The 22,842-nt window shown below is 49.4% G+C and overlaps 1 protein-coding gene across 12 annotated transcripts in view; it reads left to right on the plus strand.

Moving 5' to 3' along the window:
- The window catches only part of PDZD2 (PDZ domain containing 2), a 405,849-nt gene that overhangs the window by 295,669 nt on the left and 87,338 nt on the right, over positions 1–22,842 (plus strand). For 3 of the 12 annotated variants that reach the window (XM_017344664.3, XM_051853845.2, XM_051853844.2), the window contains 3 exons: positions 2,444–2,930; positions 12,891–13,033; positions 15,778–15,910. In XM_017344664.3, the coding sequence (XP_017200153.3) occupies positions 2,444–2,930; positions 12,891–13,033; positions 15,778–15,910 (763 nt within the window). The remainder of the gene's footprint in view (positions 1–2,443; positions 2,931–12,890; positions 13,034–15,777; positions 15,911–22,842) is intronic. The other 9 variants (XM_070056619.1, XM_070056621.1, XM_070056620.1 and 6 more) reach the window with 4 other exon arrangements.

Genomic DNA, 22,842 nt, shown 5'->3' on the forward strand with positions numbered 1-22,842 from the left:
GGGCCATCTTCCACTGCTATCCCAGGCCATAGCAGAGAGCTGGATCAGAAGAGGAGCAGCCAGGACTAGAACCCATGCCTATATGGGATGCCGGCACTTCAGGCCAGGGCTTTAACCCGCTGTACCACAGCACCAGCCCCTTCTGAATAATATTTCACTGTATGGATATACCCTAGTTTGTATATCTACTCATCAGCGGATGGAAATTTGGTATAATCACCATTGTTTGACACAATCAGGCCGAAGGTAGAATGACGACTTGGGTATGCAAATCTCCACCAGTAAAATCTCTTTTCCTGCCTTGCACTGGTTTTCAGAACTCCTGAGAATATGCGTAGTTTTTAATGGTAGTAGTTTGCTCAAAGAAACATTTACAACCTATCTACCTACTTTGAGGACTTTTTCCTTTCCAAGAGTTTTTTTCAGAATGGGGGGAAAACCCACAATTCAAAGAAATGAAACATTGTAGGAAAAAGTTCACTGAGAAGCAGGATTTGTGTTCATTTCTTTAGACTTCAGTGGATGGGCTTCTGCCTCTTCATCCCATGCTATTTCACAACACTGCTGGAGGTCTACACCTGCCTTTTTTTTTTTTTTTTTTTCAGCACCTTTTACCTACTTGTTTCTGTGTATAAGCTCACCAGGCTCCAGAGCAAAGAAATATTTTATTAGATTTGGTTGATACTTGAATACCATTCTTTCTTGTTCAGCTTCCTCTGTGGAAAAATTCAGAATAGCTTTCTCCTTTAGTTAGGCAGTCACTGTCGTTGCATTAAAATGACCATGAGGTATGGGGAACGTAGGCTTTTCCCACCTAGTACCTTTCCCACCTAGCTCGTCACCCCTCTCCCACTTGGCGGCCGCCCAAGTGAAAGCTCATGGTGAGAGGAGGGGCAATCTTTGCTGACCTGGCTGCTTTCCCACATCCTCCCCGCCCCAGCTCTGGGCTCTGATTTCCCCCGGGGACTAGATCACAAAGGGGCATCTTAATGTCTGTTTACCTGCAGTCTTCATGCCTTTATGGGCAGCCTTGTGCCTGGAGGGAGAGCAGCTGGCGTGGTAGACCTGGAAAGGTGGCTCTCTGTTTTCCCCGTATAGAAGAAGGAGGCATCCCAGCCCCAGGCCTTGCCTTGGTGGGCGTAGGAAGACCTGGAGGCAGGTCTGCTTTGTGAAGGATTAGGTTGTTGACACTCTGTGCTTGGGAACCAGTGATGTGTAGGATGTGGCAAGATTCCAGGGGGGAGGCATTTCCCGGGGTTCATCAGGGATTTGCGCTTTTTTATCTTGGGTGGCACGAATGGAGGGTCCAGCCCAGCCTGGTTTCCTGACATTAAACAAGTGTTTTCTTTGCCAGAGCTTTAATGATCTGGTTCTGAATGTTGCTGTTCACTGCATTTAATGTTCCATTTCCTTGTTGTTCTTTAAGATCTGGAACCATTATTGTCTGCACACTTCATATGCCTTATTATCTCATTTATATTATTTCCTGCTTCTCACTATTTTCTAAACCTCAAATACAAGGAGTCTTGTTCATGGCTAATGTGCATTATGAAAAAAACTGCATGGATTTCAATTTTTTTTTTGGTAACAAAATAAACTTATCTTTTAATTCCATTTTCTATTAACTCTTTTTTAAGTCCCCCCATATATGAAGAAGGGACTGAGCTTTCTCCATGCTAAGTGTCGCCAACTCCTCTGATGGTTCCAGTTGCCACAGTTTCCAGAGCCGCCTTTGTCCTGGTCCCCTGTGTCTGTGTTTTCTGTTTTGTCAGCGCTCCTCCTGATGCAGTGCCCTGACTGGAAATAACATTCTGTGTGCTCTGAACAGCTCGAAGTAGGACCATTACCAAGAAATGGACCCAGTACGCACTGAGTGACATGTGGTTCCCAGTGCATAATTAGCAATCGCACCTTACCACCAGCCAGCACCCACCACCCCTACTCACTATCTTCTTCACTGTGGGGCAGAAGTTCCTACTAGTGTGTGGCTGATTTTTTTTTTTTTAATCTTGAGAGTTGGACTTTCCATTTTTCCCTACCCATTTAATGCCTCCTTGACCAGGGGGACTTGTGGTATTATCTCATCAGAACCAGATGGGTTGAAGTCTAACATAATCAGATGCAAGAAATTGTTGATGTAGCAGAGAATTTTGTTTTCTAATGGTATGTTAGATTTGGCTCTGTTGATAGAAAACTTGTTCTCTGATTCCTGATCCTAGGCACTTAAAATCAGTGCTTTGTAGTTCATGGAGTTTCGTGGTAGTTTTTGGCATCAACAACTACATAGTTTAAAAGAATGACTTGAGTGTTGAGCTTCTCTAAGAGTTGAGTACCTTAAGATTTTGGGTCATGGTGTCCCGCACGGGCCAGCAAACCCATCTGTCGGCGGTGTTGTTCAGAAGGGCGTGCGGGGCTCTAACCGGCCTCTGTCTGTCTGTTGCAGTTACCTGGCTGAGCAGTGCTGGAATGGCGGCTTCATCTACCTGATCATGCTGCGGCGCTTCAAGCACAAAGCCCACCCCACGTACAATGGCAACAGTGGCAACAGCTCTGAAGCAGGAGAGACGCCTACCTTGGAGCTGGGTGATCCAACAGCGAAAAAAGGGAAAAGAACGAGGAAGTTTGGAGTGATCTCCAGGCCTCCTACCAGCAAGGCCCCTGAAGAATCCAAGAGCAGCCTTGGCTGTGAGTCGGCCGATGACCCCAGCTCTGGGCTGGAGAATGGCGCAGACCCTGGACTTGGAAATGGCCACGCCTCTGAGCTAGAAAATGGGCCGGAGTCTCTCAAGGAGGTGGCTGGACCCCAGCTAGAGAGGTCAGAAGTGGACAGAGGGGCAGAGAATAGAGTTCCTCTGGCCACGAGCAATGACAAACGGCGCTTCTCAAAAGCTGGGAAGACGGACTTCCAATCGAGTGACTGCCTGGCACGGGTAAGATTTGGTCTGATGGTAGAACCTGAGTTTTAAAAGAAATATTGTTGAGGTTGCTTTTAAGGTTAAGAAAACATAGCTGAGATGGCCTTGCCTTTAGAAGCCAACAAAGTCAAGGTAAATCATCAGAGCACGCAACAATAACAACAAAGTTTGTCAGTTTATCCTGCTTAAATGAAGAGCTAGTCAAGTGAGCGCAAGTGGAAAGTTGAAGTCTTTGGTGGCAAAATTTATGCCCTAAGAAGCCCGGATAAAGTATTTGAGCTTTATCATTATTTATCACTGCTGTCACGGTGGCATTGCTGCTTCAAGGCCAAGGATTCCTGGTGACAATTGATAGCACAAACATGCAGCTTTCGGTGTTGCACAGGAAGGGTATCCAACAGGCAAGGAAGCATCTGCTTTTATTTTTAACAGTTCAAAACCAGTGACATTTTCCTGGGCTCATGTTGTTACACTGGTGAATTCCTGTAGAGTTGGGGGGCTTCACAGGAGCCCCTGATACCAGGATATCCAGCGGTGATGGTCAAGGTTGGTCTCCCTAAAGGCAAAGCAGATGTGGTACATGCTCAGTGGTAACCGATGAGCTTCTAGACTCAGACTGTGTCCCTCCCGCCTGTAACCACCATTCTCTCAGTTAAGTACGATTTCTTAAAGGCCAGCATGTTCATTCCAGGGGTTCTCTTGCAGATCTTCCTACGGGCAGTAACTTCCTGGGTGGGTGCCGATTGGTTTCTTCTCCAGCTCAAGAGAAGGAACTCTCTAGGGATGAAAAAGAAAAGTGAAAAATGGGCGTGGAAGAACCGGGTTTCATCCTTGCTTGCTGAGAAGTGACTGTAGGACTGTAATTTCTGCTAAGACCACTGCGTGTGTGTTTCTTCAGTTACAGCCAGTCTGTATGATAGAGTGAGAAGAATCAAAATAACCCCCTTTCAAGGGATCCTGTTCCTCGTTTGATTTTCAGAGGAGGCACCATGTACCGATGGAAAGTGTGAATGCACCAGAAGAAATGATGTTTTCATAAATGATTTTCTACCACCTTTGCCCGCCCCCCCCAAAAAAAAAACAGTTAAGTGCAAAAACCATCATAATGGAGCCCCTCACACAATTAAGGGCAATAAAATATAATACTGTGGTCCTTATCAGTGAGTAATAACACCTTCATATGTTCTCTCCTGATTAGATTAGATTGACAGCTCATGATAGATGAAAAAAATAAGGTAAGGAGTGTTGCTGTCCTCAGTCATTTGAAGGTTTAAGGCACAGAAAGGGGGGTGAATCTCACATGCAGTCCTGATAAAAGACTTTTATTTGGCCTGAGACATGGCAAAAATGACTTGGTATGGTTTTAAAAGGGGGGGGGAGGCTTATAAGAGAGCACCTATCGGCTGGCGCCGCGGCTCACTAGGCTAATCCTCCACCTGCGGCGCCGGCACACCGAGTTCTAGTCCCGGTCGGGGCGCCAGATTCTGTCTCGGTTGCCCCTCTTCCAGGCCAGCTCTCTGCTGTGGCCAGGGAGTGCAGTGGAGGATGGCCCAAGTCCTTGGGCCCTGCACCCCATGGGAGACCAGGAGAAGCACCTGGCTCCTGCCATCGGATCAGCGCGGTGCACCGGCCACAGAGGCCATTGGAGGGTGAACCAACGGCAAAGGAAGACCTTTCTCTCTGTCTCTCTCTCTCTCACTGTCCATTCTGCCTGTCAAAAAAAAAAAAAAAAAAAAAAAAAAAAACCTGACCCATTACCTTTGGGACATTTTTTCCCTCAAGGCACAGGCCCTTGGGAAGGAGAGACCTTCTAGAATTTGTGTTTTGCGTAACTGTACCTAATTTTTGGCCCTGGGTCATGATTTTGGTCTTGGTCAGTCAGAATGGGCCATACCCCTAACCAGGCACAAATGTTCAGGTGCCTTTTCTACCCCGAAAGTCTCTTTGTCATTTGATGCATCTGCCCAGGACTGAGCTGATGAGCAGTATGTCTCCACAGCTTCACCACATCCTAGTGGTCCCAGCCTGGAACCTAAGGTTACTTAGGTTCTGGAACTAGAGTGATTTTTAATTTTTACTCCAGGATAGTTGAGACCAAGGTCATCCTGAACTAAAATTTCCAGAAAAACAAGTTATTTACCTCTTAAAATTTTAGGGGGAAAATTCCATTCCACTTGAATAACGGTACATTAAACAAGTCTGTGTTCTGTTCTATTGATGATTTAATATATCTACAAAGACTTAATAAATCACAGAAAAAGCTTATAATGACCATTCAGACCATTTTTGTTTGTCAGGTTCTTCTTCTTCATAGACTGTTATTTGTTCCAAGAAACAGTTACCTTATAATAAATCTTCAGTCTTTGTTTTCCTGTTTGGTTCTTCCTTAACTGAGCAGTAAGAAATATATTTCCTTCTACCAAATATTTTACTTTCTTAAAAATGGTATGTCTTCATAAAATATTAACCCATAATGATACAGGATTAATTTTTATTTTTTTAAAGATTTATTTACTTGAAAGTTGGAGTTACACAGAGAGAAAAAGAGAGGCGGAGGCAGAGAGAGAGAAGTCTTCATCTGTTGGTTCACTCCCCAATTGGCCGCAATGGCTGGAGCTGCACCAATCTGAAGCCAGGGGCCAGGAGCTTCTTCTGGGTCTCCCACATGGGTGCGGGGGCCCAAGGGCTTGGGCCATCTTCTACTGCTTTCCCAGGCCATAGCAGAGAGCTGAATTGGAAGTGGAGCAGCCGGGACTTGAACCGGCATCCATATGGGATGCTGGCACTGCAGGTGGCGGCTTTACCCACTACGCCACAGTGCCAGCCCTCACAAGATTAATTTTTAAAAAGAAATATAAAAGTTGAATCCATTCTCTAAAACATAACAATCTCTTAAGAAATAGACAAGCCATTTTAAAAATAAATTCAGAGATCCTTCTTATCTTTCCAGCAAAGAACTCTATCATCCAAGATTTGCAATTCTGTTTATGTAAATTGTCTATCTTTTGTAATGCTGCATAGTGAAAATGAATACGACCAAACACAGTTTCATAATAATTTAAAAAAAAATCCTAGCACTTGCCAAGCAGGCAAGTTTATTCACAGCTGTCCCATGTACGTCTGTGGGTACAGCTGTGGTCTTATCCCGGTCATCATAACCCGCCCTATAGCAGGCCTTTCCCTTGTGCCTTTTCCGTAAGTGGCTTATCACAGACGAATGGGGCACGGGAAAGGGTGGTGAATTCTGAAGCAGGGTCTCTCTCCCCACGTCTCTGAGTGGTCGCTGAGGTTTGCCATCAGACACAGGCAGCATGGGTTGCGATCTTCTCGGGAGTCTTGCGGTCGCTGGGTGAACCTGTATCGTCCTGCCTAGGGATGTCTCCTGAGTCCATGTCTGTGCCTTCACCTCCCTCCTGAGCCCTTGAACTTTACACCAGCCGCCTGTAGGGTGTGTCCATCTCGGATATTCCACGTCATGCCACAAACTCAGGGCATCTCCTTTGTCTACCACCAGCCCCCTCCAGTGTTCCAAGTCTCACCATCTTAAAGTTGTCCCAGCCACAGGCGAAACATTCAACCAGGGTGACCATCCACCCTGGTTGGTGCAAGACTTTCCCTGGTTGCTCAGTGAGAATCCTGGAACTGTCCATCGCAGGCAACCTGGGGTGGCTGAGCACCCTGCCGTGCATTGAAATGCTGCCCTCTCCCTTTCCCACATCCGGTGCATCGCCACAGCCCGTCCGTCCTGGGCTTCCTCTCGGATCTCACAGCTCATGGCACCCTCTTTTCTCCACACCCACAACTTTAGGTCCTGGCCAGCTGCTTTCATTTCTCACCTGGGCAGTGATGATCACCCTGTGCCAGCCTCACTGCCCACCCCACACCATGTATCCACCATCCCCCCTGCAGCCAGAAGGACACTTCTAAAGAGCAGATCTCATCGTCTCATGGACACATGTGCAGGAACAGACATATTATTGCCATATGCATGTGCACATGTACTTGTACACACGTGCACACGCACACCCATACACATACACCCCTGCTGTAGCTTACACCCCGTGGTCGGCCCATTCGGCTTTCAGAGTAACATCCAAACTCACCCTGGCATGTCATTCCAGGCCCTTCATTGCTTGATCCCTGCTTAATGTTCTGCCTCCAGGTCTCACGGCTTGCTTTCTAATGCTTTCTGTTCATCAGTTTGTTATATAGTAAGGAGTATTATAAAGGGTAAAGATGGACAGACAGAAGAAGAGGCACATAGGACAAGGTCCAGAAGGGTCCCATGCAGAAGTCCGTCCCCGTGCAGGGAGTTTGTGCCCTCCTCGTGTCTTGCGGAGACACTCACAGGGATCTCAATGCTTTGGGCTGAATGGGCCACAGGGTTTTGTTTTGTTCTTTTCCATTACAATTTTTAAAATTATTTTATTTGAGAGAGGGAGAAAGAATACTCCCAAATGCTTGTTCACTCTCCAGATGCCCATAATGGTCAGCAGGGCCAGAGCTGGGAGCCAGGAACAATCCGGTGGGTGGTGGGACCCCAGTCACTTGAGCCATCACCATTGCCTCCTATTAACAAAAAGCTAGAGTTGGAAGCTAGCACCAGTATCAAACCTAGGTATTGTGCCTGAGCAACTGAACCACTGGGCCGCGTGGCTGCCCTTCCTACAAATGTGTCAAGGCCATGCTCACTCGGCCTCTGGGAGCTAAAGGCCACTGCAGACGTAGCTGTCACTGTCGGGTTCCCTCCCTTCCCTGGGTATGTCAGCTCCTGCCTTTCCCAGGGCACTAGTCGTTAAGACGGCTCCTTTCAGAGGCCTGCATGACATTCCTGCCACCTGCTGCATCGTGAAGCATCTCCTTCCTGGGCACCCGCAGGACCCCCCGCTGTCTCCATGGAGGCACAAACCCTAGTTTCCATCTGGGCTGTTGTGGAAGAACTTTATTTGTCTTTCTGTCCTCTGTCCTAGCTCCGCGTCTTGCACCTGAAGGTGTCCTGTAGCTATTTGTTAAGGAAGATGCCCAGGAGTTGGGACATTGAGTGCCAGCCCCAGCTCTGTGACCCTCAGGCTGCCACTGCTTGCCTCTAGGTTTCTGTTTTCTCCTTACGAACTGAGCGTTTGGTCTCATGACGGAGGGACTTCCAACTCTCACATTGTGATCACACGTGTCCTCATTTCTTCTGATCATTCTCAACCAGAGGGGATGAGCAAAGCACCCCAGAATAGGTCTGCAGCTCCAGCCAGAGTGTTGACTGCAGTGAAATTGTACTTGGATGCTGTGTCTTCTCACAGTTGGGGCAAAGATGTTGTAAAACGCTTTGGGTTCCAGCAGAAATGAGGTCATGGCCATGCTGCGAGACAGCTCCCTTTCATGTACTGCCCTGTTTGGGTCCATAAATCCCTATGCTGGCCTCAGAGAAGAGGCATATTGTGTGGGAACTCGCACAGTAGTCTGCAGTTTATAGGAGAGGCTAACACCCTGACCACATCAGTACAGAAGTCCATAGCATCCCATTTTTTCATGGTTTGGCTTTTTCTCAACCGGCTGACAAAATCTCATTGCCTTTTAAGCCAACTTAAAAGGAAACAAATGCCCAAACCATCTGCCTGGACAGAGACCCTTTCAGAAGTCAGTCATCAAACACGCAGGTCTCCACCTGGGGCAGCATCTTAGCTTCAGTCTCTGTGACTGCCTAGGACTGTGAGATGAGTGCATAAGCACTCTATCGGTTAATTCGACGATATTTGTGGAATGTGGTCATGGCGTGCTTGGCACTGTTACGCTCATAACTGTTGGTAAACAAGAGAGACAGGCTTTCTGCTCCGTGGCATTTATAGCCTCCAAGGGGTCACAAACAATTAAAAAAGCAAATTACTTCGATTGTCAGGTAGTGACAGGCACCATAAATGAACTAAAACGGGGGGAAATGCAAGGCAGCTGGGCAGTGTGGTGGCTGGGAAGTGTGCTGATCCCGGGTGGCAGCGGCGCTCACTACAGAGATGACGTTTGAGTGGAGGACTGGGTGTCGGGATCGGCTGGCCTTGCGGAATCTGGGGGCAGAATGGTCCCAAGGAGGAGCTGAGAAAAGCACCTGCCCGAGGCAGCAGTGATAATGTGTTCCCGAAAGAAACTGGGCGCCAGCAGGTAATTCATAGGTGTGGACGGGGTAGGTCACAGAGGTTCAAGTGCACCATCACAGAGAGTTTGGGCAACAGCCTCGTTTCAACAGGGAATTGTCGGAGGGCTTAAACTGGGTATGTCGTGATGTATGTTTTTTACATGCTCATCCAGAATGTTTGATGAAGAATTACGGATGGTGGGAGGTAGCAGCAAAAAAGGGAGGCCACATTGGAGGCTCCTGTTGTCACCCAAGCTGAAGACGCTGGCCGCTTTGACGAGGATGTGGTTGGGGGACGGAGATGGGGGGACAAGCAGAAGTAACTGTGGGCTCCATTGGGTGAACAGAGCCTGCAGATCTTGTTCAGATATGGAGGTGCAGGAGAGGGGAGGGCTCAAAGATAACTCCTGTGTCATCTTTAGCTTGAATAGATGATAGTGCTGATCCCACTACGGTAGGAAACCCAGGAGCCAGAGCAACAGAGAGTCTGGTTTTGACCATCCCGAGATGCGTTAAATACCCAAGCGTGACTGTAAGGAGGCAATTGGAAACACACTTAAAATTGCTGTATTTAAGTTGGCCTGCTGATATTTCACAGCACCAGCTTTGGCCTCATAAACTTCAGACACTGATTTTATTTCTAACTGAACTTCACTTTAGCCTTCGGCAGCTAAATTTAATGCTGAAAACTGTACCATTAAAATTGATAGCATTTGCCTTTTGTTGCCTATGTTTTCCTTTATATTCCTCTGAACTCCTTCATTAGTTGACCAAGAAATTCCAGGGCAAGGAAACTTGCATTGATTTCTTTGAACACTATCCTTATAATTTCTACTTTAAATTTGGAAGAAAAAAAATCCAAGCAAATGGAAAACAGTGAAGAAGTGGTTCTTGACCAGCACCATATTGCACACTGGTCATTTCTACTCCTGAAGTCATTGTTGTTGGATTCATTTTGTTTTAAAATTTATTTAGTTGAAAGGAAGGTGACAGAAGGAGAGAGCTCTTCCATCTTCTAGCTTGTTTCCTAAATGGCCACTGAGGCTGGGGCTGAGCCAGGCTGAAGCCAGGAGCTAGAGACTCCATCTGGATCTCCAACATGGGTGGCAGGGCCCCAGCTACTTGGGCCATCGTCCACTGCTCTCCCCAGCCCTTCAGCAGGAAGCAGATCAGCCAGGGCTGCCGGCACTCTGCTATGGGGCGCTGGCACAGCAGGCAGTACTTGAACCTGTATGGCCCCTGGTTCATTTTTAACTGGCTGGAAGAGGAGTGTGATGTGGAGTAGTGGGTGTTCTTGATGAAGACTGTCTCACTCTTCCAAGCAGAGTGTACACGTAGGCCATTATTCTACCCCCATGAAAACAGATTTGCATGTTCTTGTCACAAGTCTTGTTCTTTTTTAAGATTTATTTATTTGAAAGAGTTACACAGAAAGAGAAGGAGAGTCAGAGACACAGAGAGAGAGGTCTTCCATCAGCTGGTTCACTCCCCAGTTGGCTGCAATGGCTGGAGCTATGCCGATGCGAAGCCAGGAACCAGGAGCTTCCTCCTGATCTACCACGTGGGTACAGGGGCCCAAGGACTTGGGCGATCTTCTACTGCTTTCCCAGGCCATAGCAGAGAGCTGGATCAGAAGTGCAGCAGCCGGGACTTGAACCAGTGCCCATATGGGATGCCGGCACTGCAGGCAGGAGCTTTACTCAGTAGGCCACAGCACCGGCCCCACAAGTCCTGTTCTAAAAGCATTTAAAAAGGGTGTGTATCTAGTACTGTCAGACTCCCTGGGAGCCATGTTTATCTGTTCTGTTTAACCAAAAAAAGTCAAAAAATAAGGAAAAGGGGGAAAGGGTGATGGTGTAAACTTGTAATAGGGTTAGACATTTTCACCAATTTGGGCTAAAGCCAAGTCAGCTTTCTTGTTTCTGGACTCCAGTCATGGTCCCAGTTGCTCCTGGGAAGGAAGGCCACAGCTCTTCTGAATTTGTCCTTTCCTGTGGTGTCCACTAGGCCACAGCGCCTCCTGTACCAGAAGCAATAGAGACTGCCATGTTGGCGGTCGCGCTGGTTGTCAAGGGTGGGTTTTTGGAAGTCGTGCAGCCATGGGAGACTTTGAGGGCCAGGGAGGGTGTTTCTGAATGGAGAAGAGAAAGGTGTTCCAGAGGTCAGAGGCAGCAAACCAAAACCCACGGACTCCAAAGTGAGGCGATCAGATGAAATAGGGCTCGCTGACAAGTTCATGAACTACTGTGGTGAGCCAGTGACTTCTGAAGTTACATTTGGCCAGACAGGCTTCGTTTGTCTGTGGTCCACAGCTGGAGGAGACGGTTGGCACCACCGTGCGTTGCTGGAATAATGGAGTGCCGCAGAGCAGCACAGTTCTAGAGAAAGTGTAGTATCCACCAGGTCTCTGTCTGGTTATCATTTCCCCAGACATTCCTAACGCTGCACATCAGTGCCTTCAACATCTGGGTTTTTAACATTGCATAAGAACTCATTTTAATTTCTGAGTGTGTGTCTTGGATTTTCTAAATGCTTCACATTCTTTCTCCTTTGCAAACAGCTTCAATGGGCAGGTTGCCCGTTACTAGGGGGACCGTATTGAGCTTTAGCCATTCCATTGGACCTCCGTGAGGGGTAGAAGCAGCAGCTGGTTCTTGTTGTATATGTTGCGGGATGCACTCTGAGCCATGCCCGTGTAGCTAGGACTACAAAGAAGCACAGGGGTGAGTCCAAGGCCCCAAACTAAATCGCTGGTGAAGGTTTTGCTTTCATTTCTCCTAGCAGCCTGGGATCTGCAGGAACTCCACCCTTCTGCAGGGAGCTCACATGTGTGTCCTTGGAGTGAAGGAGGGAGCCAAGTGTAAGATGAGCCAAAGCCAGGAGGCTCCAGGCCCTCAGACAGTGTGAGGCATCCATGAGCTAGTTCAGAAAGATAGTTTTTTTGTTTGTTTGTTTGTTTGTTTGTTTGTTTTTATGTAGGGATTGAAGCATTTTTTAAAAATGTGTTTAAAGAGTTTCAGACCAGTGTCTGTAGCAGTGACTATAAAAGTCATCAGCTGATTTTCTGCTGTGGCTTCTCCTACCCAAGATCTCGTAAATATGATTTAAGGAAGTTTGAGATTGAGCTGAGTTTGACATTTTAACACACTTACACTTCTCTGTGAATACATAAGTAATATATGGTTACTTAGCAACATTCATTATATCTTTACCAGACTTCATGCTACTGCCTGTTTCCATAAGGATCTCACGTAAACCTAACAAGTCTGGCAGTATTAATAGGTATTGCTACCTTACAGGCGGGGAAACTGAGGTTTGTAGGCATCAAGTGGCTTCTGTAAGTTCTAAATGGTGGAGCTGGGTTCAGACTCATTAAACTCTCCTGACACCAAGGCCTGAACTTCCGTCTTCTTTTCCTCCTTCCTTAGTTAGTATCTGTGCTGGATAAAAGGGAGCTAGACTCAGCCAGTGCTCACATACAGGGCGGCATCCAGGTGTCAGGCAGAAGCTTCACCTACCCGTCCAGCGTCAGGAAACCCAGTCATCCAGCCTGCTAGACTGCCCCACGTCAGAGTTCAGTTCCTCAGCTGCCACTCGCCCCATCTCAGGCACTGCCCACCCGCCTGTGGCTCACGGATTAGAGGCGCAACCTTCGAGACATCTCCCTTGTCGCGGACAGTTCTGCTGGGCAGCACCGCCAGCCCGAGGCTTGGTCCAGTCCGCATGGAGTGTTTCCCACTGTGATGCCTGATGCCAAGCGATGGTTTTGGGGCTGACGCTACAGCTCTGCCCTGCCGTGTTCATGCCATGTGTCTGTCCAAAGCCTTCACGGTGTGCTCACTTTTTCTTCCAAGGAGGAAGTTGGCCGGATATGGAAGATGGAGCTGCTCAAAGAGTCCGATGGGCTGGGAATTCAGGTTAGTGGAGGCCGAGGATCAAAGCGCTCACCTCACGCTATCGTTGTCACCCAAGTGAAGGAAGGCGGTGCCGCTCACAGGTGACTAGAAAACTCTCCCCACCTCTCTGCCGCCCACCCCTCTTCCCCCAGGGTCAGTCCTTGGCCACGTGCTCAAAGCCCTGCTAATCGCAGCTCGCCAGGATCTTACTTCAGTGCGGGGGGGAAAAAAGCAGGCGGGAGTGGTTCCAACTGAACACACCTCTGGGCACAGGGAACGGCTGACTGGGTGTGTCGGGGGTGGGTGCTGCAGGGTCCTCCCAAGCCGGAAGGAGAGACGGATTTCTTTCCGGTCCAATTGTAGTGTCAAGCGAATGTTTCTCATCTTAGCGTTCTGGGAGCTGGTCCCGTGGTGATCAGTGGTGATGGGTCAGAACACCACAGTCCTGACAGCTCTGTAAGACTGTAACTAATGCCCTGGAAAGGGACCACCATTCCCGTGCTAGGGCTTCTCCCGTTCGGTCTGGGAGGATTTCACACACGCTCACATACGCATGTCCTGCCACGCAGATGTGGAAGGAGACAAAAGCAAACGTGATTGTTTCTCCTCAAGACCTGAAAACAATTCATGCTTAAACATGTGGCTTTGAGCCCAAACATGACGTGCAGTGGGAAGAGGGACCATGTCTAGCTGGAACATACTCAGAAAGATGTCCATCCTGAGTGTGAGGAGTGCAGCTATCCCAGATGTCAGCCGTGGCCTTGCCCTGCTAGCTGCTTGCTTCTGTGTACACGGGGTGTTGCTAACTGCAAGGCATGGTTGGGCGTGTGCACGTGTCGCATGCCCACACGTGTGCAGTAGGTATATCTGTGTGTATGTCAGTGTGTGCAGTTTCACTAGTGAGGGAGGTGATGATCTTCATCTGGCCTGCAATTTGGTGGTCAGTGCAGGAGTCTAAGAAGAGTGTGGCAAACCCCAGTGGTGCTGGGCTGCCCGGGGTGTCTCGTGAGGTACCATGGAAGGAGCTGGAGATGCTTAGTGTGCAGAATGCAAAGCGAAGAGAAGGACCAGGGCTCACACCAGCGAAGGGCGTCCTGCTCTTCAGCCCTCTACTGGAGAGCAGGATGCTAACAACTCGAGAGAAGATGAATTGCAGTTGTTGAGTATATGGGTGGCAGGAGTCACTGAAGGATTAAGTATGTGGATGGTTTTTCCTCAAAAGAACTTTATGAAACTTCCCAAATGATAGATGCCTTGAGGAATTCTCTCAGGTAGCCCTTGTCCCATTAATCTTGGGGCTTGGGTTGCAGTCTGTCTTCGGCAAGTTGGCGATTAGGAAATCCCTGTGCCCAGAGCTGAGTTTCTGTAGAACTGCTCTTGTCTCTTTCCCATCTGAGCCACCTCGGTGGGTCTCAGCATTTGCTTTTCATCCTTAACCTGGAGGGTGTGTCCCTCCGCCTCTGGGGCGTGTGACTCACAAGTGGGGCATCATAGTTAGTCATCAGAGATGAGAGAAATAGAAAACACAGCCCACATGAGCTTGATGATGTTGTAGATGCGTAAACCCAGGGACACTGGCCGGAACCATTGAATTCTTTATGCCTGACTCCCTCTCCTCCAAAAGAAACATCTCAGAACAACCCACAATACCTCTTTGAGATTCCAGTGTGTTTTTTTCTTTGGTTTTCCCATTCCCCGTCTCTCACCATTCCTAGCAACTTGTGGGGGCTGGGAGTGGAGGGGAAGTGTTGGGGGGCGGGGCCTAGGATTTCTCTGCTTCAGAGCTCTGAATGACAGAAAACAGAAGGTGTGATGCCTCCTGTCTTCTGTTACATTCCTAGACGAGATGAGCAAGGAGACGGAGACAGAGAAGAAGCCGTTGAAGGCAGCACAGATGGGAGGAGACACACTGGTTGAGTCACTGAAAGAAAGCAAGGGAGAGAAAAGACCTCGGTGCAGCTGGGAGCGCTGGAGATGTGCCTGGGTTCTTGGCCGCACCTTGAATGCCGGTGTGACGTCTTCAGAGGGGGAGGTGGACTATCCGGCTCTGTCAGGTTACCTGTCCCGTTTTTAGTAGTCTCTGGGTCCTTTGGGACCAGGGGAGACAGAGCTTTGGAGGCTCGTGTTGACCCACCATCGCTGAAAGATGCTGAGTCTCTGCCAGAGGAAAGGAGGTCAGAGTCAGCCAATGCTTACGTTAGAGGCAATAGGGAGTCGGGCAACGATTGTCTACTCACAGCTGTAGCCCGGTCTGACACCTGCAGCAACCAGGGATTAGGCAGATGGATCGGTTATTCATCTGTAGAGATCCACGGATCAAAAAGGCACAGAGTGGCCTTACCCTCACGGTCCAGCAAATCTGGGCTGGGAAGAGGGTTACGGGCACGTGCAGCAGCATGTCAGTCACAGGTGCCCAGAGGAAATCTGGTGAGGCTCACGTCATCTGGGAGAGAGGAGCCAGAGGGTTAGGAGAGGACTGCTGGTGAGCTTACAGCCTTTAGCTCTTTGGGGGCCAAAGACTCAGCCCTGTGCTGACAGGGGCAGGATGACAGGTGGGATTCAGAAAAAGAATGATGGACTTCTAAAACCGTGGTCCTGCTGCCACCAGGCACCTGGAGGGGAGGTTCATTGCCATTGATGTGGTAGTGACTTGAGAATGTTTCACTCCTGCAGTGGGATTCTGAGCACAAAGGCTACTGCACTGCCCTCGCAAACTCTCTGGTCGTCATTGCTTCCTTGATTTCAACCATCCCTTCCCACAACCCTCCCCGACTCCCAAGAAAATGTCCCCTCTTGGGCCCAGAACATCTTGACCAGGGATTTCTCCCCATCTCCATTTCCTCAGGGATGGCAGACTGTCCTTAGGAGATGAGCTGCTGGTAATCAATGGGCACCTATTGGTTGGGCTGTCCCACGAGGAAGCCGTGGCCATTCTTCGCTCAGCCACTGGAATGGTGCAGCTGGTGGTGGCCAGCAAGGTAGGTTGTTTTTGATTGTTTCTGGCGTTTTCAGTGGTGGTGGTGAACTTGGATTCGAGTCCTGCCCACGCCACACACACCTGTGTGTGTGTCCCTGCACCTTAACCTTGGGCCATTTAAATAGCCACGATTCTGTAGGACAGCCCACACGGAGATGCCTCACTGAAGTGTACGTAATTATTGTGCTTGTGTTTATACGTATGTTAGGGGTTGGAAAATAAACACTAGAATGGAGGAAGAAGGTGAGGATGGAAGGGAGGAAGGAAACACAGTGTGGAGAGAACCCAGCTCTCCCGGAAGAATGCGGAGTTGTGAGTCTGGAAGGCAGGAAATAGGCGATGTGGTCATTGTGTCTTATAAGGCTCAGGGCCCTCCGTGGGCAGGCTGTGGGCCTGGGTTCCTGCTCACAGCCTCACCAGGTGTTGGCGCTGGAGGAAGCCTGTGTTGTGGATTGGATCTCGTGGAGCTGTCTTGGGGTTAGCAGGGTGGAGGGTTGATCCCACTGTGGTGGTGTTAAAAGCAGAGGCCTTCGGGAAGCGATTGGCTTGGATTAGATTGCCCGGGTGGAGCAGTGGTCATGAAGAGACCACAGAGGGGTAGAGAAGGAGTGGGCTCCCTGTGTCTCTGCTTCCTGACTCAGGACGTGCTGGTCTTCTACACAGGCTCCACCACTGCCAGCCTTCCCCAGGTGCCAACCAGTGGGGCTGTCCTATCCTGCACTGTGAACCTCCAAACCACGAGCTCCTCCCAGGTCTCTTAGTGAAAGGCACAAGAAGCCCACCAGTATGCTTCACGGCTCCTGTTTGTCCAGACATCCCACCATGTGTGCCCTCCCCATTATTCCTCCCAGTTTTATAGAGGTCTTCCACACCCAGCTGCCACCTTGCAGAGGCCATGACACTGTCAGGAGTACCTGGGCCCTTGATGGGCAGCCCGACGTCAGTCCAGTCTTGCTGCCACTTCTTCCCTTTGGCTGTCTCTCCACAGGGTGCTGAGGCCCTGGGCTGGGGCATCTTTGACTCTCTCTGGCAGACACGTAGTGCCCATGCCCTGGGTCACGTGGTGCCCGTGCCCTGAGTCCCCGGCATCTGTATTCCCCTCTGATCTCGGCAGGCTGAAAGCACTGGAGAAGGCAGTGACAAAGGGAGGCACTGCCTTCTCCGATCTGTCCTCTGTGCTGTGGATCAGCGGTTAGCGAGGTGGAGCTCCTCGGGCTTCATCTCAATTCTGCGGGGAAGAGTTGGTGGAAGGCCCTTTGGAGCGTCACTCTCTTGCAAGCATGCCAGCAGGGGAATCCTTTTCCCGTTACCCCTTTTGTCATTTTCCCTCTTAGAGTGCGAGGTCTATTGCCAGTTTGGGGAGTACAGGTGGATCTCCCCACCCCTAAGTTCTGCATCTGTAGATTGAAGCAACCGTAGATTGAAAATGTCTGGGGAAAGTTGTATTTGTGCTGAACACATACAGACCTCTCTTGTCATTATTTCCCTAAATGTGCAGTGTAGCGTTTATATAGCATTCACATTGTATTAGGTATAATAAGTAGTCTAGAGGTGATTTAAGGTGCACAAGAGGATGTGCGTAGCTTGTACACAGTCACCATGCCACTTTCTTTGAGGGCCTTGAGCCCCTGTAGATTTTGGTACCTGCAGGAAAGTTCTGGAACCAGTGTCCACAGATACTGAGGGGAGGCTGTATCTAACAAATAGGTTGGTGGAACATTTTGAGCTACTGGAAAACATTGCTTTCCTCTTACCTTTTACCCTACGTGCTGCACCTAGAGCCTTGGCAAAGACCTGACAGGAAGAGCGGCCACCCTGAAGCCCTGGGGGCGGGAGCTGAGACCCGTCTCCAGCTGCAGGTCCTCTGCTCCTTCTCTGGCACCGTGGGACCTCGAGCCGCAGACGTCTTCACCCAGGATGCCTGCCGTGGCCGGCTGCATCCCTTGCTGGGGAGGACGGGGAAGGAGAGAGATTCCTGGGTCTGCAGAGAGTTTGAAAGCATCCCCATCCCCAGGCCTTGAGCACACACACAGCCGTGTGTTTGCAGAGAACGCCCGTTCTGCTTGCATAGCCCTCCTGCCCATAGACAGAGGCTTACAGACCTGGATCTCTGCCCAGGGGTTCCCCACACCACCACGCCTTCCTGTTGGAGCCCCCTTCTTTCTCCTGCTGGGGAGGGGGGAAGGGATCGTCTTTTCTACGTTAAGCATTATCCCCAAACACACACAAAGAAAATAAATGGTAAAAACACAAGGAGCCACTCCTAGTCAAGCTCTTAAGGGACATTCCCAGAACTTTGAGAAGCATTTCCTGGGTGAGGCCTGGCCTCTGAGCCCTCGACCCACTTAAGGAAGGGAGAACCCGGACATGTATCAGATGCTCACCAGGTACCAGGTACTTTTTACCTATCATCTCATTGAAGTCTTTAAAAAAAAATAATTCCCATGGGACATATATCAGGGTGTTTTTTTTTTTTTTTTTTTTTTTTTTTTTAATCCAAGGAATGGCATTAAAATCCATGTGGCTGGGGATGATATTTGGCGCAGTGGTTACTAAGTTGCTTAGGATGCCCACATCCCATATTAGAGTGCCTGAATTCAGGATCGACCTCCATTTCCCAACCAGCTTCCTACTAATGCACACTCTGAGGGGCCACAGGTGATGGCTCAAGCACTTGGTTCCTTGTCACCCGTGTGGGAGAATCAGACTGAAATCGGGGCTCCTAGCTTTGACCTGGCCCGGCCCAGGCCTGCACAGCCCTGCTGTTGGAGACATTTGGAGAATGAACCAGAAGATGGAAGATTTTCTGTCTGTGTGTGTGTGTGTGTGTGTGTGTGTGTGTGTGTCTGTCTCTGCCTTTCAAACAAAATGAAAATAATTTTTTTAAGATTAATTTATTTATTTGAAAGTCAGAGTTATACAGAGAGAAGAGAGGCAGTGAGAGAGAGAGAGAGGTCTTCCATCTGCTGGCTCACTCCCCAGTTGGTCACAACGGCCGGAGCTGTGTCAATCTGAAGCCAGGAGCCAGGAGCTTCCTCCGGGTCTCCCACATGGGTGCAGGGCCCAAGGACTTGGGCCATCTTCTACTGCTTTCCTAGGCCACAGCAGAGAGCAGGATCAGAAGTGAGCAGCCAGGACTCAAACCAACACCCATACGGGATGCCAGCTCTGCAGGAGTTGGCTTTACCTGCACACTACAGCATCAGCCCCTGAAAATAAATTTTTTAAAAAAAATCAAAACCCAAGTGGCTGGAGCCAGCATTGTGGTTCAGCAGGTTAAGCCATCACTTCACCAGTGGTATCCCATATCAGAGTGCTGCCTTGAGCCCCTATTGCTCTGCTTCCCCATCCTACTAATGCACCTGGGAAGGCAGACAGAAGATGATTCAAGTACTTGGGCTCCTGCCACCCATGTAGGAGACCATGAAGGAGCTCCTGGCTTCAGCCTAGTCCTCACCTGGCTGTTGCGACCGTTTGGGGAATGAACCAGAAACCAGAGGATAGCTCTTCCTCTCTCTCCTCTCCTTCTCTGCTTTTCTCCCTCTCCCCCTGTCACTCTGCCTTTCAAATTAATTAATTTTTGATGAATGTGTTTTGTTTTTGGACCAGAAGAGGAGCAGCCAGGACTCAAACTTGTATCTCAGGATGCCAACGCAACAGGCCAGCCCAAATTAATTAATTTTTAAAGATATATTTATTGTATTTGAAAGGCTGAGTTACAGAGGGGCAGAGGCAGAGAGAGAGGTCTTCCATCTACCAGTTCACTCCTCAAATGGCTGCAACTGCCAGAGCTGAGCTGATCCGAAGCCAGGAGCCAGGAACTTCTTCCAGGTCTCCCATGCGGGTGCAGGGGCCCAAGCACATGGGCCATCCTCCACTGCCTTCCCAGTCCATAGCAGAGAGCTGGATGGGAAGTGAAGCAGCCAGGACTCAAACCAGCGCCCATATGGGATGCTGACACTTTAGGCGGCAGCTTTACCAGATACGTGACAGCGCCGGCCCCAAAGTTAATTAATTTTTAAAAAATCTAAGTTATTACCTAACTTGTCCCAGGGGCACACAAACAGGGTTTTTTCTGAGTCCCCTTGTCATATGCCAAGTCCCTCTTTAGGCAAATAAGACACAAAATGGGGGCCGGCACCATGGTGTGGTAGGTTGAGGCTCTGCCTGAGGTGCCAGCATCCCACATGGGTGCCAGTTCATGTCCCAGCTTCTCCTCTTCTGATCCAGCCCTCTGCTGTGGCCTGGGAAAGCAGTGGAGGATGACCCAAGCCCTTGGGTCCCTGTACCTGTGTGGGAGACCGGGAAGAAGCTCCTGGCTTCTGGCTCCAGATCAGCACAGCTCCAGTCGTTGTGGCCATTTGGGGAGTGAACCAGTGGATGGAAGACCTCTCTCTCTCTGTCTCTCCCTCTCTCTGTCTGTCTGTAATTCTGCTCTCAAGTTAAATAAATCTTTAAAAAATACAAAAGATCAGAAGACCCGAGAGCCAATGGCATTAGGAAAAGATGATATGTCCCACCAGAGGCTTTGATTCCAGGAGCACTCGCCGGGGTCCTTGCAAAGCTAAGCAGCATTCCACAGCCAGAGTGGGCATCCAGTCCAGGCCTCAGTCTGCTAGCCGTGGGGCCTCTGTGCTGAGCTACAGTCTGAAAGCTGAGCCAGACCTCAGAGGAGGGATGGCTTTGCTGCCTTCCTTCACAGTCGGGCAAGACGCTGCTACGCCACCGCCTGCTGTTCACTCCTGATCCTCCTGGGTGCCAGCCAGGGCGCTCGCCGTGTAGCGGGAGAAAGCAGCATGTCTCCTGCACCTCTGAGCGTCTCTTCCTCTTCTTTATCAACAGCAGCACGTGACCCACCGGCTTTGCTTCTGTCTACACACTGGAAGGGGGTGATGGCAGCTTTTGACTGGCGAGTGTAAAGGATAGTGAAAATGTCAATTGTTAGGACAGACCGTAGTCACTGGTCCCCAAGCCCTAAGGCACTGGTGTGCAAATACGGCGGTTACTTTTCTTGTGAAGAGGAAGGCTGATGTCTCTGCAGGCATGTTCACGTGTGGTAGGAGCTGAATGACTGAACACAGCGTGTCCAAGTTAGTGTTGATGTTCCCAGAAGCATCACTTATAAGTGAGGAAGGAGGCCGGCGCTGCGGCTCACCAGGCTTATCCTCCACCTTGCGGCGCCGGCATCCTGGGTTCTAGTCCCGGGCGGGGTGCCGGATTCTGTCCCGGTTGCCCCTCTTCCAGGCCAGCTCTCTGCTGTGGCCCAGGAAGGCAGTGGAGGATGGCCCAAGTGCTTGGGCCCTGCACCCGCATGGGAGACCAGGAGAAGTACCTGGCTCCTGCCATTGGATCAGCGCAGTGCGCTGGCCGCAGCGCGCCAGTCATGGCAGCCATCGGAGGGTGAACCAATGGCAAAGGAAGACCTTTCTCTCTGTCTCTCTCTATCTCATTGTCCACTCTGCCTGTCAAAAAAATAAATAAAATAAATAAATTAAAAAAAAATAACTGAGGAAGGAGTCTTCAAAAAGCTCACAGAAAACGTGTATCATGAAAAAGCTATGCATGGACTTCAGAATGCTTTGCACCCAAATAAACTTACCCTTTAATTCCATTTTCCATGAACTTTATGAATATTTATTTATCTAAGAAGCAGAGAGACAGCGAGTTCCCACCTGCTCATTCATTCCCCAATTACCCACAAACCCAGGAGGAGGGGAGACTGTCCTGGGCTGAAGCCAAGAACTTAATCCAGGTCTCCCATGTGAGTGGCAGGAACCCAATACCTAAGCCATCACCACTGCCTCCCAGGGTCTGCATTAGCTGAAAGCTGGAGTCAGGAGCCAGAGCCAGGTGTCAAACCCAGATACCCTAAAACAGGACACAGGTCTTTTACTTAGTGTCTTTACCATTAGGCCAGCACCTTTTCCTTTCCACACACCTTTTTTTTTTTTTAATGTTTCTTTTTTAAAAAATTTATTTGCTTATATATTTAAAAGGTAAACAGGGTGAAACAGTGGGGGGTGAGGGGGAGATCTTCTGTCTGCTGGTTCAGTCCTCAAATGGCCATATTGGCTATGGCGGGACCCAACTGAAGCCAGGAGCCTGAAACTGCATCTGTGTCTCCCTCATGGGTGGCAGGGGCCAAAATACTTGGGCCATCATCTGCTGCCTTCCTGCATTAGCAGGGAGCTGGATTGGAAGCAGGACAGACAGGACTTGAACTGGTGCTCAGATATGAGATGCTAGTGTCACAGGTGGTACCTTAACCAGCTGCGCCACAGTGCCGGCCCCTCCACACGTGTTTCGAAGTCTCCCCACGTCATGTCACTACATGTCACTACATATTACTTGAACTGAGCTTCTGTGCCGAGTGCCCTCCTATAAGGCTCCTTCCAGATCAGAGAGAAGGTTTCTACGGGTCGTATTATCATGGTCCAAGAGTCTCTTCTGTCACATTGTCACTCACCAGGTGGAGCCCTCTTTTTTTTTTTTTTTTTTTTTTTTTTTTTTTTTTTTTTTTTTACTCTTTTTCTGTGAATGGTCCGGTGGAGTTGACATCACAGAGGAGGAATGAACTCACTTTCTGGTTTCGTAACTCCTTTTCCTTTCGCTGGGTAAAGGCTCCCAGCTCCATAGGCACAATTACTGATCAAAAGTGAATTATTTTCAGGTACCTTGGAGGCGGAACCAGCATCAGCCCGGTAACAGCTGGCACAGTCCTTGGATGCCAGCTCACTGAGACTTTGTAAAGTTCATGGCTTCACATGTTTGGTTTTGTCCTTTTCTCCACCACCCCTCAAGCAGCATAATGGTTGAAACTTTCTGCTCACTTCCTGTGGAAATGGCTGGTGTGGCAGACCTGGGAAAGAACACAGTTCTTGTTTTTGCAGGCCTTGGATGAGCTGGGCAGCCCACACCCCTCCCTGGACCCCA

Source organism: Oryctolagus cuniculus, chromosome 14 (genome assembly GCF_964237555.1).
Source record: "Oryctolagus cuniculus chromosome 14, mOryCun1.1, whole genome shotgun sequence".
Classification (NCBI taxonomy): domain Eukaryota; kingdom Metazoa; phylum Chordata; class Mammalia; order Lagomorpha; family Leporidae; genus Oryctolagus; species Oryctolagus cuniculus.